The sequence below is a fragment of the Marmota flaviventris genome, chromosome 5 (assembly GCF_047511675.1).
Source record: "Marmota flaviventris isolate mMarFla1 chromosome 5, mMarFla1.hap1, whole genome shotgun sequence".
Taxonomy (NCBI): domain Eukaryota; kingdom Metazoa; phylum Chordata; class Mammalia; order Rodentia; family Sciuridae; genus Marmota; species Marmota flaviventris.
The window spans coordinates 163,573,653-163,595,789 of record NC_092502.1 but is presented as its reverse complement, the minus strand read 5'-3'; the positions used below and the strand labels follow the sequence as shown (position 1 = coordinate 163,595,789).

Here is a 22,137-nt window from a genome sequence, read left to right as displayed (position 1 = left end):
GCTCTGCCCCTCCCCACAAGCCAAGCTCAGCTGCACGAACCTGGGGGTGGTCTGGCTTCCAGCCAGGACAGCAAATGACAAGCGCTGGGTGGGGCTCAGTGTCGCGCCCTCCTGGTTCTGTCCCCGGCACAATCCAGCCGGACGGAGCACCCCTTTGCTCCAAGAAAGCCTTTTCTACAGCATTCAGTCACGGCGCTTTCCAGACCTGCTAGCGATGGAGAGGAACTGCATCTTGGCTGGTTCTAGGAAATGTCTGCTGTCACCCTTCCAAAAAACAGGACACACCACACCACACGCCTTCAAGTATCTACGTACGGCTTTATTCCACAGAAAACCACGTGCTTCACGTGGTGGCTCCGCGGGGCGAGGCCGCAGACTGCAGGTCGCCACGCGAGGGAAGAGAATCGGGAGGAACAAACATCCATTCCGAGTCTGTCTCAGAGATTTTCTCCTGAAAACCCTTCATCTTCAGACGGCAGGGCAGGGCGCGGCCCTCCCTTGGAATATCTTAGTTTATTACCTCCTTCATGAGCCATTTCTAGGCTTTTCTCTTCTAAAAATGAACCTTTACCTGTCACTGTGAGTGGCCGGCTGGGCACCAAGGCCGCCTCTGAATCCCCTCCAAGGAGCCAGGAGCCTGGGTGGGCCTTGCTGATGGCACTGCCCACTCAGTGCTGCCCGAGCCACCCGGGACTCTGGCCTGGTGGTCACTCCCTGTGCAGTGCCCCAGATGGGAAACCCAATTCGTCTCAGGAAAAAAAGCACAAATTCCAAACAGACCCAGAGCCGGCTCAGAGAGACGCCGTGGCCGCCATGTGCTCCGAGGAAGGGCATCTGCCTGGGCCTGACCAGGATGGAGGAGACTTTGTGGAGCCTACAGCCCTGCCACGGCGGGTCAGCCACACTCGGGGGCTCTGCGGTGCCCCAAGTCACCACAGAAACCAAGCAAAGGGGGAGAGGCCAGGGTCAGGGGACCTCCCTGCCAGGCCTGGAGTGTCAGCTGCTCGAGGAGGAGAGGGGGGACTCGAGATGAACTGACCGCTCCGGCTCCCCTTCTGCCTGGTTCATTTGCAGTGAGCGCGGCCGTGACCAGAGGTCATGCTCTGATGAAATGGATCTCACTATATTCAAACAGAAACACCAAACTGGTAACGTTTATAAAAAAAGGGGATTTTAAAAGGATTAAGGAAAGCAGAAGAGGTGTCCTGGGGCCGGACGCCGGTGGCCAAGCCTCCCCACAGGCCCGAGGGGCTTTCCTGGGAGAGGTTGCTAGAAATGTCATCGAGGTGCGAGTTGGCCTCCGTCTATCAAAAAAGGGCTGGTAAACAAATATGCTCTGACCCAACAAGAAAAATGAAGTAGAAAAACAATTTTCTCTTTTTTAAAAAAATGCTGGATGTGTTCCAAAGTACCTAAATGAAGTTTATAAAAGACCAGGAGCTCCCACACAGTGGACCGTGTGTCGGTGACAGCACTGCCAGCTGCAACCCGCAAGGCGGGCAGAGGTCTGGGACCACGCGTGGGCCACTCCACCAGTGTGAGCAGCGTGGCCGCCCCGAATGTGCCATGCGCAGAGAAGGGGACACGCAGAGGGCCTGGTGCTCTAGGTGAGGCCACCTGCCGCCCCCAGCTCGCCCCACGCAGCTCCCTCCAAGGCTGCTCACAAGGGGACAGAGCAACAACCCCAAGTCCCCGGGGCCTGGGCGTGCAGCGCGAACGCTCAGGGTACGAGAGGAGAGTGCACCCAGGTGTCCCGGGCCACGGGAGGCGAGGGTGGCAGGGAGCCACGGCCTCCGGGTCCTCTGTCCTAGTCCAGTTTCTTGCAACAAGGCTCCCTCCCGAAGCCCGAGCTGTCAGGGCTGAAGTCGGCACAGAAGCCGTTGGGGGTTGGCCCGGGCGGGGTCTGTGTGCAGTGCGTGTGTCGCGTCTGGTCGGGGTACAGATACTCCTCTGCGAAGTCGGGGTGCGAGTCCACAAACCTGGTGAAGTCGGCTGCAAGAAGCAGAGGCACCTCAGTTACCGGACTTCGGGCAGCAGACCCCTGGCCCCTGGCTCTCCCCTGTGCTCACGTGGCATCCCCTGTCCCCTGGGGAGGGCAGCAGGGAAGCAGATGCTGGGGGAGGGGACCCTCTAGGGAAAACTGGTGACTTTGAGCCCAACAGAAATGCCCCGTCCTCAGCACCTGCGAAGTGGACTCTGGGCTGAGGCTGTGTCTGGGCAGCACCTGGAGGTGGTGCCGCCAACTGCACACGCTTTGGCACTGGGACCTGGCGAGAGCGAGGGCCCTCCTCGTAGACCCTGGCATCGTTCCCACCGACACAGGCAGGCACACAGACACACACTGGCACCTACTTTCACGCTCACACGCTTGGGGTCTGACTTTGGACATAATTTTTAAAGCATCCCCAAAGAAGACATGAACACTGGCCGTTTCGAGATCTCCACGGCCTCCCGCAGCGAATGTCTGTCCTGCTTCTTCAGTAAAACACACGCTGACTTGGAGGTGACCAGGGTGCTCTGTGTGACCCTGCCCTGTGGACCTGTCCCTGGGGATCCCTGCCGTCACTTAGTTCTGGGCCGCCTGAGGCCGTGGCTCCTCCTGTCCCCACTGCGCTCCGTCCTGGACCCTCAGAGGTGGGTGTGGTGTGCTGGAGCATGGGATTTCTCATTTGCTTTAAGGCAATTCTTTGAGGACAGACTGCTGCACCCATTTTAGAGGTTGAGAGAGTGAAGATTCAGAAGACCATGGTGAGGACCTTGGCACCGCAGGGTCACAGGCAGGAGCGCCAAACCCACGCACGAGTGTCCCAAAAGGATGCGATGTGTGTCACTCCCTCCACAAGGGAGGAGGCACCTCGGGGTTGGTTTGCTGATTCCACACTGCGATGTGAATATCAGCCTGGCCATTTCTCAGTGTCCGGCCTGCCAGTGGAGCCGTGCTGGACCCAGGACACCTGCTCAGATGCCCCAAAGGTGTCCTCTAGGGGAGAACCGCTGTGCCCAGCACACCTGCAACAGTTCTGCGCCCAACCCCAGGCTCCATCTTTCCTGACAGACTACTCCTGGCCCAGGTGGACTGAGATCCAGGGCTGTGGCTGCTGGGGACGTAGCTACAGTGTCCCCAGGAGGGGAGACCCTGCAACCTCTGTGGACTCTGAACTTTCGAAGCAGGCAGAGCTTGGCTCTGTGTCTTGTGCCTCTGAGGCGCCGCGGGGCCACATGAGAGGACAGGACAGGCTGGTGCGTGGAAGGGACAGGGGCTCTGGTCCTGTCCCCAGGTCTCCCGGGCTCACCCTCCCAGCACTCTTGGGCCAGAGCCTTTGCCACGTGACTGCTGCTGGGGCAGGTGACCCCTCCTCCACTCACCAAATGTGACTGTCCCCTTCCCCTTCTCGTCGATGGCCTGGAACAGGTCGGTGACAGTAAGCTCTGCCACACCCAGGGCAGTCTTCAGGATGCAGGACAGGTCACCCTCAGTTACACCGCCGTCCTCAGGTGACCCGTACATCTACAGGGAACAGCGGGGCGTCACTGAGGCTCCCTCTCCTGGCTAGGCCTGGTGCACCCGTCCACAGATGTCCCAGCCCTCAGCAGCCATGACCCCACCTTCTCAGAAATGCTGGGCCCCAGGCAGGGCTGTGCCCAGGCCCCTGACTTCTACCTTCTAGGACCTGGTGCCCCTCGGCCTGAGACAAGGAGGCTGCCGATGCCTGGCTACAACTGACCAGCAGACTGACAAGCAAGGGGCACAGGGGAGAGAGCAGAGCCGGGCCCAGAACTCCCCACAGCACCACTGGCCCTGAGAATCCAGGCTTGGGGTCGAGCGCCATGCCGAGTCCACAGAAGGCCAGAGCAGAGGAGCGCAGGCCGGGCTCTGGCAGAGCAGCGTGCCTCTGGCCCCACCTACTGGCCACAGCGTGAACTGCGGCCCAGTGGAGGCCCATGGGCCTGGACGGGCTGTCTGGAGTGCCCAGGCTGAAACTTGGACTGAGTGCTGGTGTTTCTACATTCAGATGGTTATCTACAGGCTGGGCAGCAGGGCAGGGCGGCAGCCAGGCCGGCGGACTGCTGGGCTTCCCTCTCCTCCTCCGGAGGTTCCGGGGGCTTCCGCAGGCGTCAGGGCTCCCTCGGGCACGGAGCAGACAGGGGGCCCAGGGTGTAGGCATCGCCCGAAAGCCCCACTTCTGGGACGCTCTCGTGTGTGTGCCCTGCGTCCTCAGAGCTGTTGGCAGCCCTGAGCCATGACATGGGGAACCTGTCAAGGTGCCACGGCTGTGTCACCCGGTCCTGTCACAGAGCATCCCATGTAGGCCCGTGTCACCAGGCTGCCTGCATGTGACCAGGGCTGGGAGACGTCGGGGCCAGCAGGAGGGACAGGGCGTGGCATTAGGAGGTGGTGGCCTGTGCTGGTGCAGAGAGCAGGGGCACGAGAGCCCGACGTGGCGCCAGCAGCAGTCAGGGTGAGCAGGCGTGGCAGCAGGTGGGCCGGGCAGGTGTGGCAGTGGCCTCTGCACTCTGCCAGGCAGCACGTGAGAGGTGACTTCCCAGCGCCAGGCGGCCAAGGCAGGGTGGCGTGTGCTGCCACCCAGAGGCGAGGGCCCTGAGAGACTTGTGGAGACACCGTCCTCTCCAGGGCAGTTACCTGCCCACCCACGGTGGGCCTCCACAGTGCCAGCCCGAGGATGAGCTCAGGCCCTGCAGAGTGCCCCCTCCCACCTGCTGTCACCCATTACGAGCCCGAGATGGGCCAGGCTGTCAGAACAGGATGTGGCCTGGATGCAGGCCAGAGGCCTCAGAAGTGGCCTGCCCAGGCCCGCTGGGGCCAGATGTTGACATCACCCTGTCAGTTCCCCAGTGTGACCCACATAAGCCACCCTGGCACGTGAAGGCATTTCCCAGCCTGGCTGTGGAGGGTGTGCAGTCAGAGGGACAAGGGGGGTTCTCCAAGCAGCAAGACAAGTGGCTCCTGACTCAGGCTTCAGGTTCTGACGTCTGACTAATGCGAGCTGCTCCTATGGGCGTCTCTAACAGGACCCTGTCTCTAGACGGGCAAAGCTGGCCCAGCTCTACCCCAGGTAACAGGGCTGGCGAGGTAAGCCCCGAGGGGCCCAGGCCTGCAGGTGGGTGGGAGGAGGTCCAGGCCCAGCAGGAACTGGCTTGGCTGGGGGACTCAGTGAGTGGGCTGAGCTGATGGGGGCTGTGTGGGCCCTGCCCAGGGCACTGGGCATGCCCTCCCGCTCTAAAGATGTCTGCAAGGGCAGTAGTGAAGCAGACTTCAGAGCTGCCACTGGCGAGGGGCGGTAAGACCGTGTCTCAGGTCTGATGTGGCGCCTGACTGTCCCCATGAATTGTTGACGTGGGACCCCACTTGCCTTAAATGCCAGCTGGAGGGTGTCTAGAGTCTGGGATGGCCGGCACACCACTGACAGGGCGACCACGTACTCCCGCAGGTCCACCAGGCCGTCTCCGCTCTGCAAAAGAGACACGCCCTCAGGGGCTTGCTCGCCCCAGTGGGCAGCCAGTCAGCAGGCAGGTGGACCAGGTGTCCTGCAGGCTGGTGTGCTGGCAGAGGGTTTCCGGAAGGACCTGCCGGGCAGCTGGCTCTGCGTGGGAGCTGCTGTGCGTGCCTGTACACATGGTCGACTCTCAGGGCTGCAGGCCACGGGCGCAGCTTCTCCAGGAAGGAGAGCAGGCAAGAAAGGCCTGCTGCCTGCCAAGACGGGTCAGAAGACCAAGCAGCCACACCTGCTGTGCTCTGCGCACCCGCCTGCTGTGGAGAGACCTCAGCATTCGGAACACAGGGTCCAGGTCCAACCAAGCGGAGTTGACCACCCAGACCCTCAGCCACCTGCTCCAAGTCTCGGTGGGACACATCCCTGCTTGGAAGGCAGGGACGGGCGGGGACCACAGGTGAGTGGGACACGGCGAAGGACACATGCAGCAGGACGCCCGTCAGCTCAGGAAGCGGAGTGCTGGGTGCACAGGACTGTCACTCTTGCTGCCCCTGGTCCACTGCAGACGTTAGGCCCAGGGTCAGGCAGGCGAAGGTCCTGAGCACCCTCTGAGGGGATGTGGTGGCCATCTTGCAGTGGCCTTGGTCCAGCTCTCAAGGCCTGGGGTACAGGGTGCTGGTCTCTGGAAGCAGCTCGGGCACCAGGCAGGTGTGGCCCACACTAGACCCAATGGCTACATGTGTCCAGCTCTGGGACAGCTGGGCCTCTGGGTCTAAGGCCCTGCAGGTGAAATGGGGCATGCTCTTACCTCAAATGACCACCATGCATTTGAAAGAGCAGAAAATAAAAATCAACACCCCACACATCGCTATGGGTCACTTGGGGACACGAGAGCTGACCAAGAATCCCTGTCACAAGCTGGGAACCCACCCCGAGAGGCCCGAGCAGGGACAGCCAAGGCCCAGCAGTGCAGGCAGTAGGACCGGCCGGTGCTGTGTCAGCACTGCCTCTGGCTGGGGAGGATGTGAACCCAGGGTCACGGTGACATCCATGACCCAGGGACCCAAGTGTCCCAGGCACTCACAGGCTCCCCTATCCTGCCACAGCCACACTGAGGCTGCCCGTCATGTACACGAACTCGCCAGACAAGCTCACAGGAGGTGCCGTGCCACGCAGGACAGGCAGTGGGGTCACACGGGACACAGCACAATTGGCGACCCTGTGATGATGGGCAGGCGTAGCCGGCTTCTGCCCGCCTGCCACCCTGACCTCGCAAGGCACCTTTCAGAGCCACGGTGACGTGACCGTGGACCCTCATTTGGCCAGTGTGTGACCTAGGAGGGCACGGGACGTGGGAGGGGCTGGGCTGGCTGTGTGGTGTGGGCCTCTCAGACACCCACTGACACCCCACAGCACCAGCACGTCTTGGGGAGGGAAGGCTCGGATGATCTGCTTCTGCACACACGGAGGAGCACAGAGGGACCGGCTGGTGCTGGCCCCGGGCAAGGGGCATGCTGGACACTGGCCCTGGGCAGCGGGGCTCCTCCTCTGCTCTCAAACTTGGGTCAGGTGTGTTCCAGCCACAGCAAAGGCCTCTTGTATTCTGAAAAGCCCGGTGTCGCACCAAGACCCCTCTCTAGCGGCCGCACCTCGTCAAAGAGCGAGAAGAGTTCCTCCAGTGTGTCCGAGACGGGGACCCCCAGGAACGCGGCGAACGCCGGCAGGCCCAGCCTCTCCTGGCTCTGCACCTGGGCACTTTCCAAGTATTTATCCAGATCCTTCTCAAGCTTTTCAGGCTTCAGCCTAAAAAAATAAGAGGGGTTTCTTTCAAGAAGCCCACCAGGGGCCTTGCCACCCCTCCGGAGGCTCCTCAGGACCCTCAGGCTACCCACACGGCAGGACCAGCGTCGGCTGCCAGGCTGAGGCAGAGCCTGGGCCAGCAGGTGCGGGGCTGCCTGGCTTCTGGCCAACAGGGGACGTGCTGGCCGCTCTGCCCGTTCCCTGGACACCCATGGCATCGGGGGACAGCTGATGCCCACCACAGAGGGCTTCTAAGGCCCTTCTATGTGGACTGAGGCTGATATTTAAGTCACCTTGGAGCAGGTACAAACGTCACTTCCTGGGCCATCTGCCCTGTGCCTCAGCTACACCGGGTCCTGACCCTCGCTTGGGGGGTCCCAGGACACTCACCCGAGGCCCCGCACCAGCCTGGCAAACTCCAACAGGCAGGTGTCAGCGGGCAGGCGGAGCTGTCCCTTGGCCAGGGCCAGCTGGCAGTCCTCGAACGTGTAGTCGGTCACGGAGACGCCCAAGGCCCTGCAAGGAAGGGGCCGTCAGCCTCCCCACTTTGGCCAGTCCCCCTCAGCAGCTGGGCAAGGGGGCCGGGGCGTCTGAGGGCACCAGGGTGGACGGTCTCAAGGGAGCACCTATATGCTGCGCCTGGCCATGTGTGTCCACAGCGCAGAAGCACAGCCCCAGCTTGTGGGAGAGTGCAGAGGTTGGCCGGGTTGCTGGGGGCAGCTCCAATCAGACGCCCATGCAGTGGTGCCCACTGACCACATGCCCACCCCCCTGGTGGCCCCAGGACGGAAGCTGCTCTGTAGAGCACGCACTCCCTGGTGGGGCCCCTCAGGCAGGTTCACCTCGTGACGGGCCCCACAGAGGTCCACCACTTCTGATTTGTACTCAGACAAACATTTTTAAGTTAGAGGCTGAGTGAGAACGTAACGTTGATCACGGTGGGGGCTGAAATGAGGGTGAGCACCGCAATAGGCAGGCTTCCCGCACGGGTACTGACCAGAGGCCACAGAGCACATGCCCTAGGTCTGGAAAGACCCGCCTGTCCTTGGGGCCTTGACCCTTGGGGAGCCCAGGGGTCAGAGAACACTGACACGAAGAACCAAAGGAGGGCCCGAAGCACAAGGTGCCCAGGCAGCCGTGCTGGCACGAATCCTTCAGCGCCAGCTTTCAGGGTTCGGTATCCAGCTGCAAACCCTGTTGACTCCAGAGGCAGCGTCCAGGGCCAAAAAGCCATGGCATGGCGGGCTCCTGTCACCTGTGTCCCTTGCGGGGGCCCAGGAACTGGGAAGGGCTGGGAGGGCCTGGCCTGGATGCAGATGTGGTCTCAGCTACTCCCTGGGTCCCAGGTGTGCACAGCTCTTGCCCCTGTCCGGCTCAGCTGGGCACAGGGCCAGTGCAGGCTTGTTTTCCCGAGCTGTGTGGCCAGCAGGGGACTAAAGGGAAAGGCACCTCCCCTGTGGGGAGCAGAGGACGGCCTTCCAGCCAGCCCTGCCAGGTCTGGGGGTGGGCACCTGCAGCAAGGAGGGCGAGAGCACAGGAGGCTCTGGGCAGGAGATGCGGCACCTGGTCCCTGGCCTCTTCCCAGAGCCAGCGGGACCCTCACCAAGCCCACAGGAGGCACTGGCCCCGACCAGGAGATGTGCCTGGAGCTCCACCCAGACCTGTGGGTCAGGAAGCGAGCAGGGCCGGTGCCTGAGGAAGGGAGAGGGGGTGCACGGGCACCATCACTGGCCTGCGATGAGCGGACGAGGGGCAGGGCAGGCCAGGCCCTGCTTCAAAGAGGAACAGAACCGTGTGAGAGCAGGTGGGGACAGGCCCGCCCTGCCCACCTCGAGCCCCTGGGGGACTGTGGTCTTACGAGGCCAGCGGGAAGTACCATGCTTGGCCTGTGGGGGACACAACACTGGCAGCCTATGTGGGGGTGAACTCAGAGGCCTGGGCGCAAGGCTCCGACCCCGAGCTGCCAGGGCTGGTGCTCCTGTGGGCTGGGTCGGGCTGCAGCAGAAACACGGGGTCAGGTGCCAATGGGAGCTTTGAACTTGCAAACGAAGCAAGAGTTAACCACCTTCTACATGGTGAACGGGCAGAAACACCACCAGACACAAGTGCGGCACGAGGCAGGAGGCCCGGCGCTCCCCGCCAGGGCCCAGCACCTGCTCTCCCGGTGTGACAGGGTGACAGTTGCCTGCCAGGGACGGGGCGCTCACTCACTCGGCCATGACGCTCCGCACGTTGCTGGCGTACAGTGCAGGGTTCCTTTTCTCCTCCTCAGAAGGGTTGTACACGGGGAGGAACTGGGCACAGAGAAGGCAGGTCAGCTGCAGGGGCAGCGCAAGAGGCCAACAGCACAGAGCCACCACTGTTAGGACTGCCGGCCGGCAGGCGAGGTCTGCCCAGGCAGGTTAGCAGTGCCCCACCCACACCCACCCGTGCACACCGCATACCCACACCCGTGCACGTTGCACATGCACACACTGCACACACCCACATGTGCACACTGCACACACCTACTACGTACACACTTGATACACACACACCCCGGCAGGACACCCAGCTCCTCTGCATGCTCACCTCTGACCTCACGAGAGGTGGGTCTTGAGGCACTGCATTTCCACCTCCCAAGGTCACAGTTTTGTCTGACAAACTACACTTGTCTACACATTTGGAAGAAACTCTTGGTAGCTTTCTGTCACTTACTATTTTGAAATTAAGATAAATCGTGCTGTGGACACACGGTGCCTGAGACACGGGATTTAAATGACTGAGATCATGTCGACAACTCCCATCCTGCACACAGAGGCAAAGACCCTCCCTGGCGCCTTGAACCTGTTCCACGCGGGAGCACCCGGAGCCCGTCGGCGCTCCCTGTGGAACTCCACGCTGCCACTCCTGCTTTATTTAAAAGTCCCGTCAACTGCCATGGTCTTAGCCCCTTACACAAGCCACGCATGAACAGACAGGCATCTGCGGGGCCACTAGGTCTCTTCTCCCGAAATGAGCCACCAGCTCTGACAGAGCTGCTCAGAACCAGGAGCATCAGGCCTTTGGACCTGGCCCGGCTGCCTCCTGGAGCAGTGGCGGCCCACATACGCACCCCAGCTGCAGGGCTGCCAGGCTGGCTCAGGGCTTTGCAGTCACAGGGGCTGACCTCCCTGAGAAGTGGGCAGCCTGGCTGGGTCAGCTGTCCAGCTAGCACTGCCCTGTGATGTCTGTGGAAGGTGCGGGGGACGCATCCTTGAGTCTGTGCACCGCGTTGCCTTAGGTCCCTTTCAAGCTATTCTTCACTCATGAAAAATCCTACAGTGCACGAACACGGCCAAGTGGGTTAGCCAATACACGGGCGTCAGGACCTGGCAGACATGCCCTAACCAAATGCCATCAGGACGACGGCCAGACGTATTTAGCAGGATGAACTCAGCAGTATTAGTGCCAGTAAAATTGAAAGCAAAGTTATTGCATAGGTGCTAGCTTTCTACACACTTAAGCTCTAACAACCATAATAAAAGATTGATAGGATTAGCTTCCTCATTGATTAAAAAAGTCCTGTCTGAATGGTCCCAAATCATTTAAGACATGAAGTTATTGGTGCAAAGTAACCAGGAAGCCCCTCTAAGGAAACCCGAGAAAGGGATGAGATCCAGTGACACTGTTTCAGCCCAGAATGTAACACTGTGGTGCTGGCTCTCCACAGCGGGTCAATGCTGGTAGACTCCTAGCCATTTTGTAACATTATATCAAGGTCCCTCAGTTTAACAGTTTTAACATTGTGTCTACACAGCTCTAAGCTGAACCCTGTTCTGACACTCTGTGCCTCTGGACAGACCCGGGGAAGCACTGGACAGACCTGAACATGACCTTGGGTAACACTGTAACCACACATACCTCAATTTCCACTTGGTTGTGAAACTGGCACAGGGTGAGCCACAGGATTTTCAACCTTTAAAACATTGAACAGATCGGTGACACCGGTTAACAAGGCTCTCGGCTCCTCCCGTGAACGACTGCAGGGCTGGAGTCTGCAGTTGTGCCTCCCGGTTCACCCCTCCAGAGGGCGCTGCTGGGCAGGGAGCAGCCTTCAGGAGGGCGCAGAGCCTCGGAGCCCAGTCCAAAGCTCCAGCATGCAGTGGTCTTCAGTGTCCCAATGCTTGTCCTGCCTTGGGTTTGTTCACATGCTGTCCTCTCCAGCTGCCCTCCTGCTCAGGAAACCTCATCTATGGACACCTGACCCAGCCTCAGGCCATGTCCTCCAGAGCCCAGTGCTGCCACTGCCCCTGCAGCCTGGCTCCGAGGCCTCTGTGTACAGCTGGCATCGTGGCTCTGGAAGGGGGAGCCCCAGAGTGCCAGGCCCACCCTGCAGCCTGCTTCCTAGCTCTCTGCATGGGCCTGTTTCTGCTCCACTATGCCATCCCCAAGCCCGAGACACAGGCCCCCACAGAGCCCTTCCTGACCCTTCATCCCGAGAAGGGCTGACACCTGACCTGTCACCTGCCTAGGCCCAGTCCTGCTTCCCCCTGAAGTCCCTGGGCTGCCCTGTTCTCTCAAGGGCCTCGTCACCCACCTCTCCTCCCTCCAAACACCAGCTCACACACCAGTGTCCTGGAGGCCCAGAGGAGCTGGGCATCCTGGGCTCCCACTGTGGCTCTTCTTACTGTGTGGGGCTATTAACCATTGTGTGACTGTCCCAGGGGTCAGGGATGCCAACCCGAAAGCCTCCGCCATCCAGCACTACCCAGCCCCATGTCTGAGCAGAAGTCCCCACCCTGAACACCTGGCCACCAGGTGGACGGTGGTAGCTACCGAGCTGATGACTAGGGATGGAACAGAAGAGCTTGGTGACCTCCTGAGGGTGCTGAAGCCGAAGAACTCTAAGTCCCCGAATCCAGAGTGCTAGGATGGGGCCTCACAGGGGCATTGGCTTTCACAGTGGGCTGGACCTGACCACTACCAAACGGCAGCTTTCACATTTGCAAAAGTGACACAGGCACAGGGAACCCCAGAGGGCCCACGTTTCCACAGAACGACAGGACAAACAAGAGGACGTGGGGACGACTTACGCTCCGGGTCCTCGCCAGGTCCATGTGATGGTGTCCTGAGGGCAGGAGAGGAGCAGAATCCATCAGGCCTGGAGCTAGGTGTCATGGGCTGCCCGCCCCCTGACCTGCAGAGGCCCAGGGTCTCTTCCTCCAGGGTGGACTTGGGTCCCAATGTCCCAGGTCCTGCAAACACCCGTATCTCTCTTCTTGGCAGCAAGGCTGCGGTTCCAGGTCTGCCTCAGTCCCAGCCGACCCCTTCCCTGCCTCTCCACCTCCAGTGCATCCAGGGACCTTAGTCCACAGAACAGAGCTGCTGTGCTGCTGCCCTCCAGCACATTCACAGGCTCCAGGCTGCCCTTGCTCAGGCACCGGTGCTGCCCATACCTGCCCCGCCTGAAACAGGTCCTGCCCACACCTGGTCCTGTCTACACTGGCCCTGCCTATACCAGGTCCTGTCTATATTGGCCCTGCCTGTACCAGGTCCTGTCTACATTGGTTCTGCCTGTACCAGGTCCTGTCTACATTGGCCCTGCCTGTACCAGGTCCTGTCTACATTGGCCCTGACTGTACCAGGTCCTGTCTACATTGGCCCTGACTGTACCAGGTCCTGTCTATATTGGTCCTGACTGTACCAGGTCCTGTCTACATTGGCCCTTCCTGTACCAGGTCCTGCCTACACTGGCCCTGCCTGTACCAGGTCCTGTCTACATTGGTCCTGCCTGTACCAGGTCCTGTCTACATTGGTCCTGACTGTACCAGGTCCTGTCTACATTGGTCCTGACTGTACCAGGTCCTGTCTACATTGGTCCTGCCTGTACCAGGTCCTGTCTACATTGGTCCTGCCTGTACCAGGTCCTGTCTACATTGGCCCTGACTGTACCAGGTCCTGTCTACATTGGCCCTGACTGTACCAGGTCCTGTCTACATTGGCCCTGCCTGTACCAGGTCCTGTCTACATTGGCCCTGACTGTACCAGGTCCTGTCTACATTGGCCCTGCCTGTACCAGGTCCTGTCTACATTGGTCCTGACTGTACCAGGTCCTGTCTACATTGGTCCTGACTGTACCAGGTCCTGTCTACATTGGATCTGTCTGTACCAGGTCCTGTCTACATTGGCCCTGACTGTACCACATTGGCCCTGACTGTACCAGGTCCTGTCTATATTGGTCCTGACTGTACCTGACTCCACTGTACCAGGTCCTGCCTGTATCTGGTCCTGTCCACACTGGTCCTGGTCCTGCCTGCACAGGTCCTGCCCACACCTGGCTGCGGGAAGCAGTCAGTAGCCTATTCCCATGTGGCACCCACCTGCACCCTCAGGGTCCACACCATGACTCTCCAGCACAGATGTGCTCCCTGGGTCAGCCCCTTGCTGGGGAGGGACAACACCAACCTCTGTTCTGACTGTGGCCAACTTGAGACCTGGCTGCCCCGTGGGCATGTGCCAGTCACCTGCCTGGGGAGCTCCAGGAATGACACTGGCTTCTACTCACCCCTTCCCCCTCCCCCTCCCCCGATCCTCCTCGCAGGTCTGAGCATGGACGTGTCGTCACGGGGTCTCCTGCAGCTGAGCTGCTGCGGGGACAGGGCACAGATGCAAGTGAGAGCTGTGTGGCAGCCACACCAAGGCAGGCTCACCCGGGAGACCTGGGCCTGCACACCAGGGTGTGTCACTAGCAGAGCTGTGGGTAGAGACACCCGTGAGGAAGGACCAGAGTCAGCTTTGTGGCTTCTGGGTCTGCACTGGCCCTGTCCGTGGCTGCACCCCCGTGCCCACAGGTGGCCTGCATTCCTGCTGCACTGGCCCATCGAGCCGGGGGCCACAGCCTTTTCTTTCTATGAGCACTGCTCTGCTGTCATAGAATATCTGCAGGAAGAGCCCTGCAGGCTGCGAGCCCACCTCTAGGGAGGTTTCTCCATCCAGAGACACCAGGTGCCCCCCATACTGAGCCCAGGCCTGGGGCTCCAACCACGAGGGAGGCCCGAGGACACTTGTCCTGAGGCAGAAGGTGCAGCTGGCCCTGGGGTAGCATCTGCAGGACATCAGGAGCTGGGGGAGGGTGCAGCTGGGCTGGAACTGGTCCACCCGGGCTCTCTGCCCCAGTGCGGTCCCCAAGGGCACTCCAGAAGTCTGGAGTGTTTTCTTTTTTGTGTGTGGATACTGGGAATTGAATTCAGGAGCACTTGACCACTGAGCCACATCCCCAGCTCTATTTTGTATTTTATTTAGAGACAGGGTCTCACTGAGTTGCTAGCGCCTGCTTTTGCTGAGGCTGGCTTTGAACTCATGAGCCCCCTGCCTCAGCCTTCTGAGATGCTGGGATTATAGGCGTGCGCCACCACGCCTGGCCTCTTGTGTTTTCTTAAACAAGGGATACTTCCGCAGGGAACAGAGGCACGGCAAAGCTGTGCCTCTGTAAAGCCACCCAGTCCCTTTCCCCGAGCCCCTAGCCTTCCAGAATTGAGATGTTCCTAATTTAAAAACTGTGTGAGTGTGAGACAAGCATAGAGAGCCTCTCACCAAAGTGTCAGGGTGGGCCGTGGGGGGAAGAGGCCTGCTTCATGACCTGCGAGAGCAGGACTTGATGCTCCAACACCAGGGACATTTCAGAACTCAGGTTTATCTGCAGTGCACCTGCAGACAGGCTCCTATCTGGAAATCCTGTGTGACCTGTCGTGCCCTCTGGGCTGTGACCATGCAGTGGCGTTTGCTGAACTCCGTCCACCAGGCTGGGTGGACAGAAGGTGCAGAGAGAGGGCAAGGCAGGTACACCTGGACACTGCAGCCTTGTCCTGCACAGTGTGCAACACCAGCTCCAGGAAACACAACTTACCAGTTTGTTCGGGTATCGCAGCACCACAGGCTGAACAGGGACACCAGGGATGAATGCACCTGCCAAAGAGAGGACAACCATCTCACTGCCAGGCGGCGGGCCTGGCCCAAAACCAGCCTTCCACCAGGCCTTCCAGTGGACTCCAGAGCAGGACCACTTCCACAGGTGGGCGCTGCCCCAAAGACCCAGGGGTCTTGGCATGGAGGAGCACAAGAGGCAGACCCGCGATGCATGTCTGGTCATCACCCCCAGCCCCTGGCCAGTCCCTTCCTGGAAGTGTGTAGACTGGAAGTGTCCTGGAGGCCAGCCTTCCGTCCTGCAGGGCAGGGCCTTGGCACTGCCTGGTTGTGTGGGCAGGTCAGCCCGAGGGCCTGGAGGAGGGCAGCGGGGCCTAGGAAGGCCAGTGGACGTCAGTCACCTGCCCTGCTCAGTTCCCACACACACTGTGCAGTGTCCTCCAGTGGACAGCAAAGCTCCACAAATGGCCTTGTGAGGCTCTATTTCTGTCTTAATTTCTGTTTAAAGCTTTATAAGAAAACAAAAAAACAATGTCAACAACAAACACCCAGCCGTCAGGAGAGCCCGGATAAAAGGCACAGATGGACGTCGCAGGAGGACACTGTGGAAGTGCCTCCTGCCCCCAAGGGCCCTCCCGTTCATCAGTAAAGGGATTTGGGGCTGCTCTGGGCTCGGGCTTCTGCACAGCTGCCTACACATGGGGTTGCGGGAACACTGTCTCTGAGGCCAGTTCTCTGTCCCTGGTGGCCGACCAGAGTCAGGGCTGTGTCCGAGCTGATGGCCCAGGCTGCTAAGGTCCTGCCTTGTGCAGGACATCCACCTGCAGTCGGCGTCTGGCCTTCGCCTCCGTCCCTGGCCTGACCACTGGGCTCACCTGGCGTCTGGCATGGCAGGCGCCTCTTCTCCTGTGGGCTCAGCAGCAGACAGAAACAGCTCCTCTGCCATTTCTGTGTGCCTGCTGGAGGGGCGGCCCTGCACCAGGAGAGGGCCACATGGACCTGGGCTCCAACCCAGCACCGGCACCTGGCAGAGGAGGCCAGATCCTCGGAAGCGCTCGCTGGTGAAAGCAGTCCTACCTCTTGGGACTGAGCATGGGGCGTGGCATTTGCTGTCCTGGCCCAGCTGACCGTCGTGACCATGTGTAATGTTACCACCAATGTAACTCAGTGATAATCAAAGGGAAAAAGCTTTGTTTCAAATTTCACATGTCCATTTTGGAACTCAGGCAAAACGTGTGCATTTGAACATGCGTGTCAGGTGAGGGTGGGAGTTGTGGGGAGAAACAGACCCCGGGGCCGGCACAGCTCGCAGAGCCACGCTGCTGCTGCCCGTCCTGAGCCCTGAGGCGGACTCCAGCAGGGGTGGCGGCTCCTCCCAGGTTTCAGGGCCTGCAGGCCCCTGGGGTCCCACAAGCGCTCACACTGACTGGGGCCCCGTGTCTGCCTGGCTGAGCCCTGGCAGGTCAGAGAAACCACACGGCTGCTCCCACAAGGAGGACCGACCCTTCCGTGGTGGCCCACCACCTGGAGAAGCTAGGACCAGTCTCCAGCCACCTTCATCCTGAGGCTCTGGGGGCCAGCAGCTGGATGCTGTGGCACTGAGGGCCCAGGGCACGGTGGCAGCAGGTCCTGACCCAGGCTCCTCACGGAGCTGCAGTCCAGATGATGACCCGCCCTGGCTACTCAGGCACCGTCCTGGGCTGTGAGCCCTGGGGACACAGCAGAGCCTGCCTGTCCCCAGACTCTGCCCACCATGTTATCTTCACCGAGACCCTCACAAGTGCTCGGCTGGTGCCCACTGCACGGCTTGCGGCACCCAACCCCCCCTTGACCTTCTGTGATGCTGTCCACCTGCTCAGGGCCTTGGCTCTCCCTGGGTCTACAGTCCTCCTTTTTTGGCACATGAAGCCCAGCTGCCCTTGAAGAGAAGCCGGTGGCTGCTCTGAGGAGGGACACTCCTCTCAGACAGTGTTCCCCTGGCCATGGTGCCCGAGGAAGGGGCTGGCAGTGGGGCTGCCCCGTGCACACGCTCTGTGTGGATGCAGACCCCAAACTCACTTCCAGGTCCGTCTGTCTGTGGTGGCTTTGGGGATGCACCCCAGTCTCAAATTACCAAGGTTCCCATTAAATGGCCCTGGGGATGCCCAGCTGGGGTCACGGGCCACACCTAGGGCTAGGGTTTCTGAGTGTGGGGTCCCACAGACCCCTGCGTGGGCTGGGGCCCTCCTGCTCCTGGTCACTAGATGAGCACTCCCCACCCCACTGTGCCTGCTCTAGATCAGGGCAGCTCAGAGCACGGGCTTTCCACTGCCTACCCCGCCGCTGCCCATGGAAGCTGTCCCCTGCTCTCTGCGCTCAGAGTCGGCCATGAGGAGCTGCAGCCAGGCACGGGGACCACGGGCAGCACCGGCAGATGGAGGACTCTGGGAGCGCAGACGGAGTCAAGCTGCTGAGCCTCAGGCAGGGCGGCCCCCCAAGGCCCAGAGCAGCCTGGGACCTGTCCACACACCAGGGTCAACGCAGGTCACAAGAACCACCCGCCTCCAAATGCACCCACTAAGGAGCACCCGGGGCTGTGCAGAGCTCCACACAAGTTCGCCAGCATCACCGAGGACTCTGCCCACCCTCTGCTGCAAGAAGGCCACAGCCAGGGCAGCGCCACAGGAGGCCGGGCGCCTGTGCAGCTGGTGCCCCCCTCTGGTGAGAAGGGTGCAGTCCAGCTGGGCTTCGAGGGCAGCGCAGGTCTCTGCCCCTGGGTTTCCAAGAAGAGCAAACGGCAGGTGGGAAGGCATCGCTGGTACAAGTGGAGGCTGAGCCAGCCGGGGAGGCGAGGAGGCCCCACTGACCCGGGTCCCTGCTAACTTGGACCTGAGCAAAGCCAACCCCCACACCTCAGTCAGAGTCCAGACTTCCACAGCCTCCCTCACACACCTGAGTTAGTGGCCCGAGTTCTAGGATTCTGTGATTTTTAAAAATTCTTCTTCATTTAATTATATTTTCTTTTTTAAAAAAAATATCTATTTTTTACTTGTAGCTGGACACAATACCTTTATTTCACTTATTTATTTTTATGTGGTGCTGAGGATCAAACCCAGGGTCCCGCACACGCGAGGTGAGCGCTCTACCGCTGAGCCACAACGCCCCTGTATTTTCTCTTTTTAAAAATGGTGCATTAAAATTATCTTGTGACTCAGGAATATTTCTGAGAACCCCAGCATATATGAGAATAGCAGAGATTTTTATTATCAACATATGACATTACTTAAAAATATCATTTTAATATTTTCCCCTCCCAGAGGAGAAAAATAAATAGATAAGGAAACAACATACCAGGTTTGAAGGTAATCAAGCAGGTCCTATTTGTACACGTTCCTTCTGGAAAAATCATTATCTTGAAATAGAAAAAAAAAAAGCCAGCATTAGACCACACAGGATCACTCAGAGAACACAGGTGCCAATTTTTCCGGCATATTGTCTCTGCTACTGACAGTTTAGACTCTTTCACCACTTTTGGCTGGAAGCTCGGGGCACGGGACGCGCACAGGACTCCAGCCTCCTGGTTTTGAAGATGTAAGTAGGCAGGAGCCTGCGTCTTCCCACACGCTCCTGGAGCTGGGGTCACTGAGGGGCCACCCCAGGAGCAGTTCATACAACCCCCCACGGAAGGCTGCGGTGGTTCTCGCAAAGGAAACGTGCCGACGGGAACAGAGGCAGACAGCGGGGGAGTACCGCGGCTGGAGGGCCAGTGGGAGAGGCCCTCAGAACCAACAGTGACGGCCGTGGACGCTGCATGTGAGTCACTCCTACCGACTCACGGAGACTCCCGACCTGTTGGAAAGCACGGCCTCGGCTGCCCTCAGGCCTGGCCCCAGCAAGCGCAGGAGGGCAGCCGGCAAGCTCGTGGGGAGGGGGAGAGGCCGTACAGGGGGGCGGTGGCTGGGGCACCCTGGAAGTCTTGAGACCCCAGCGGGCCGCCCTGGGCCAGCAACCAGAAGCTGGGGGCCTGGGAAGTCCAGCCCCTAACACTGGCCCCAATGAAAAGCAAAAATCAGAGCCCGGGCAGCCCCAAAGCCTCTCAGTGAACAGGCCACGCTGCTGCCCACAGGGGACACGCAGGAGGGACAGCTCAGGCCAGGGGTGGAAGTCAGTTGCCACACTCGGGCTGGGAAGGCAGAGAGGAGCTGCACGGCCCCATCTGAGGTCCGATGCTGAACCGTTTTTGCATTTCCTCTGATTTTAAACCCCAGGCACCAAAACCAACAGCACCCCGAGCCACGCTGAGCACACTCCTGGGTTCACACACTTACCAAGACAAACAGAGCAGAGCCCAGCACCCAGGAAGAGTGCCCTTGCTCACATGCCCTGGAAGACCCATCAAGGCCCAGGCAGGTGGCATTACCTGTGGCCACTTGCCAGCCGACTGTGCCCGCCTCCGGATCTCTTCCACCGTCTTCCTGCGAGAGTCCTGGTCTGACCGAGACACGAACACGGGCCGGATGTACCTGATCAGAGCTGGAAGAGCCGGCCACGGCCTCAGTGAGTGGTGTGGACACAGAGGGACTGGGGCAGGCCTGTGGCACCCTGACACCCACAGGCTGTCCAGGGCCTGGCAGTGAGCCATCAGGAGACACCAAGCCTCCCCCAAACTTACCCAATGGCAGGAAGCCCGCAGCCTATGGGGCTGCAAACACCAGGGTTCCTGAGACCCAGGACGGGGGGCAGGGACGAGAGCGGGAGTCCCCGGGACAGCGACCAGTGACGGGGGGCAGGGACGAGATGGGGAGTCCCCGGGACAGTGACCAGTGACGGGGAGGAGGGACGAGAGCGGGAGTCCCCGGGACAGTGACCAGTGACGGGGGGGCAGGGAGGAACAGAAGTCTGGCCACCCTATTAGCAGAGGAGGAGGCTCCAGGGCTCCCGCACACATGGCTTGGACCCCAGCCCCCGTTGTGTGCTGAACTCTGTCCCCTAGAAGACCAGCTGAACCCTAACTCAAAATACCCGTGAAAGTGACCCTGCGTGACCGGGTCACCCTGAGGTCACCCTGGGCTATGAGGTCCTAATACAAGGACTGGTGTCCTCATAGGAAAATAGGGACGGGGAGGAGCCACTGGAGAGGGGGCAGACTTGGGCGATGTAGCCGCAGGCCAAGGAGCGTCTGGGACTGCGGCAGCCCCAGCAGGTCTGCGGCTGCGAGCACCGGGGGCATCTGGCTTCCAGAGTGGCGAGGGGACGAATTCCCACTGTGGCACCTGCCATGGCAGCCCCAGAAATGCACACAGCCCTGGTCTGACCACTGCACCACGGGGCCTGCACCACGTGTGGCAGGTCAGGGCATGAGACCTGCTGCGGGCAGAACTGTGCTCAGGTGACGGTGGCGGGGCCACACGAGCACCACTCTCCTGCCAGAGCTCTTAGAGGGGCACAGAAATGGCCGTCCCCAGGTGGGTCTCCTGGCTGCTTCCTGCCCTGCGGGCTCATGGGCCACCTCGTCCCCAGGCCTGCGGGCTGCTTCACTTCCTGCTCCCGTGGGCCACCCTGTCCCCAGCCTGTGGGCCACCTTGTCCTTAGCTGTGGGCTGCTTCATCTCCTGCTCCCGTGGGCCACCCTGTCCCCAGCCTATGGGCCACCTCGTCCCCAGCCTGTGGGCTGCTTCATTTCCCGCTCCCGTGGGCCACCTGGTCTCCCAGCCTGTGGGCTACCTCGTCCCTTGGCCCCGTGGGCACGAGTGGCCTCAGCCCAGCTGGGCCCAGGTGTGGCCTCAGGCCCCTGGCTCAGCACTCTTGGGACTTGTCAGGCACGGTATTGTGTGACCTTCTTTCTTGGAGGTCTTCCAAGAGCAAGGAAAAAGTTTACTGAAGAAGAGATTCCACGGCGCTGGCAGTTACCAGCTGGGCCCCTGGACGCTTACGAAGCCGGAGACACAGGTGGTCTCAGTGGTTGTATTTTCCCGCATCTTGAGTCACTGGCTAAGCTGACGTCCTGGAACCACTCATTCTGAGCTCCCACGGGAATGAAGGGGAGTGACCCTGCCCAGGGCCATGTGAGGCGAAGGAGGGAGTCGGCTTTGTCCCCCGTCTCCCAAGGAACCCTGTGATGGCCCCGAGGCATGCCAGGGCTCTGGACACAGCATCTCCCTAGTCCTGAGGGTGCAGCTGAGGTTCTGGAATTTTCCTTTCTGTCTCCAGTGCCAAGGAAAGCCACCCCCAGGGGAATCCCCAGCTCTCAGCCCAGTGCCAGGAGGCGCAGGGAGGAGCGGTGCTCTCGAAGGGAGGAAACGGATGGTGAGCCACACCTGGGGCTGAGTTCAGAGCGGTCACTGGGCGGACGTCCCCCACCACGCTCCCCAGGGCAGGAGGAATAAGCACAGCTAGAAGGGCTGTGCCTGCCTGAGCAAGGCCCTCTCCTGCCCACGCCCAGACAGGGTCATGACGGCACGCTCGACTGGATGGCCCCTAGGTTGTGCAGGGGACACTGAGGAAACAGCTAGGACCCTGGTTGGTGGCTCTCGCTGGGACTGGGGGGTCCAAAGTGCCAGCTCAGAATAGTAGTCAGCTCTTTAACAGTCGAGGGCTGCCCAGGGTCCAGGAGGAACTAGAGCCACGCTGGCTCCCTGAGTTCCTGCACTGTAGGAAGAGCCCTCAGCTGCGTCTAGGGACAGTGCCCTCCTGCCACCTGTACCCTCTGAGCCAGCAGGGGGCGGAGTGTGGCTGGGCCACATTTCAATTCTAATTAACATCTCTGTTTGCTCTGGACACAGTCTGGCGGTGCTACCTAGGCTGGCCTTGAACTCTTGGCTGAGAGATGCTCCTGCCTGAGCCTCCTGAGTAGGGGGCTACCAGGCCTGGGTCCTCAACACTTTTAATAGTCATCTGTCACTATCTTCCACTTTTTGGTCTCTGCATTGTCCACGAAATGATGGATAAAGGCACAGGCTATAGGAGGGACCTGCACACAGTGGACACAGTGAAGATGGCTCCTCCTGACCGCGGCAGGGGCG

General features: G+C 60.4%; 1 protein-coding gene across 2 annotated transcripts in view; it reads right to left on the bottom strand.

Moving 5' to 3' along the window:
- Positions 1–298: 298 nt before the first annotated feature.
- The window catches only part of Lpcat1 (lysophosphatidylcholine acyltransferase 1), a 46,498-nt gene continuing 24,659 nt past the window's right edge, over positions 299–22,137 (bottom strand). The window contains exons 4-14 of one of the 2 annotated variants that reach the window (XM_034636568.2): positions 19,537–19,649; positions 18,468–18,528; positions 15,121–15,179; positions 12,308–12,342; positions 11,136–11,190; positions 9,465–9,571; positions 7,644–7,769; positions 7,103–7,256; positions 5,373–5,471; positions 3,367–3,508; positions 299–1,992 (exon numbers count right to left, since the gene is read on the bottom strand). In XM_034636568.2, the coding sequence (XP_034492459.2) occupies positions 1,808–1,992; positions 3,367–3,508; positions 5,373–5,471; positions 7,103–7,256; positions 7,644–7,769; positions 9,465–9,571; positions 11,136–11,190; positions 12,308–12,342; positions 15,121–15,179; positions 18,468–18,528; positions 19,537–19,649 (1,136 nt within the window). In that variant the 3' untranslated portion in view covers positions 299–1,807. The remainder of the gene's footprint in view (positions 1,993–3,366; positions 3,509–5,372; positions 5,472–7,102; positions 7,257–7,643; positions 7,770–9,464; positions 9,572–11,135; positions 11,191–12,307; positions 12,343–15,120; positions 15,180–18,467; positions 18,529–19,536; positions 19,650–22,137) is intronic. The other variant, XM_027943936.2, reaches the window with a different exon arrangement.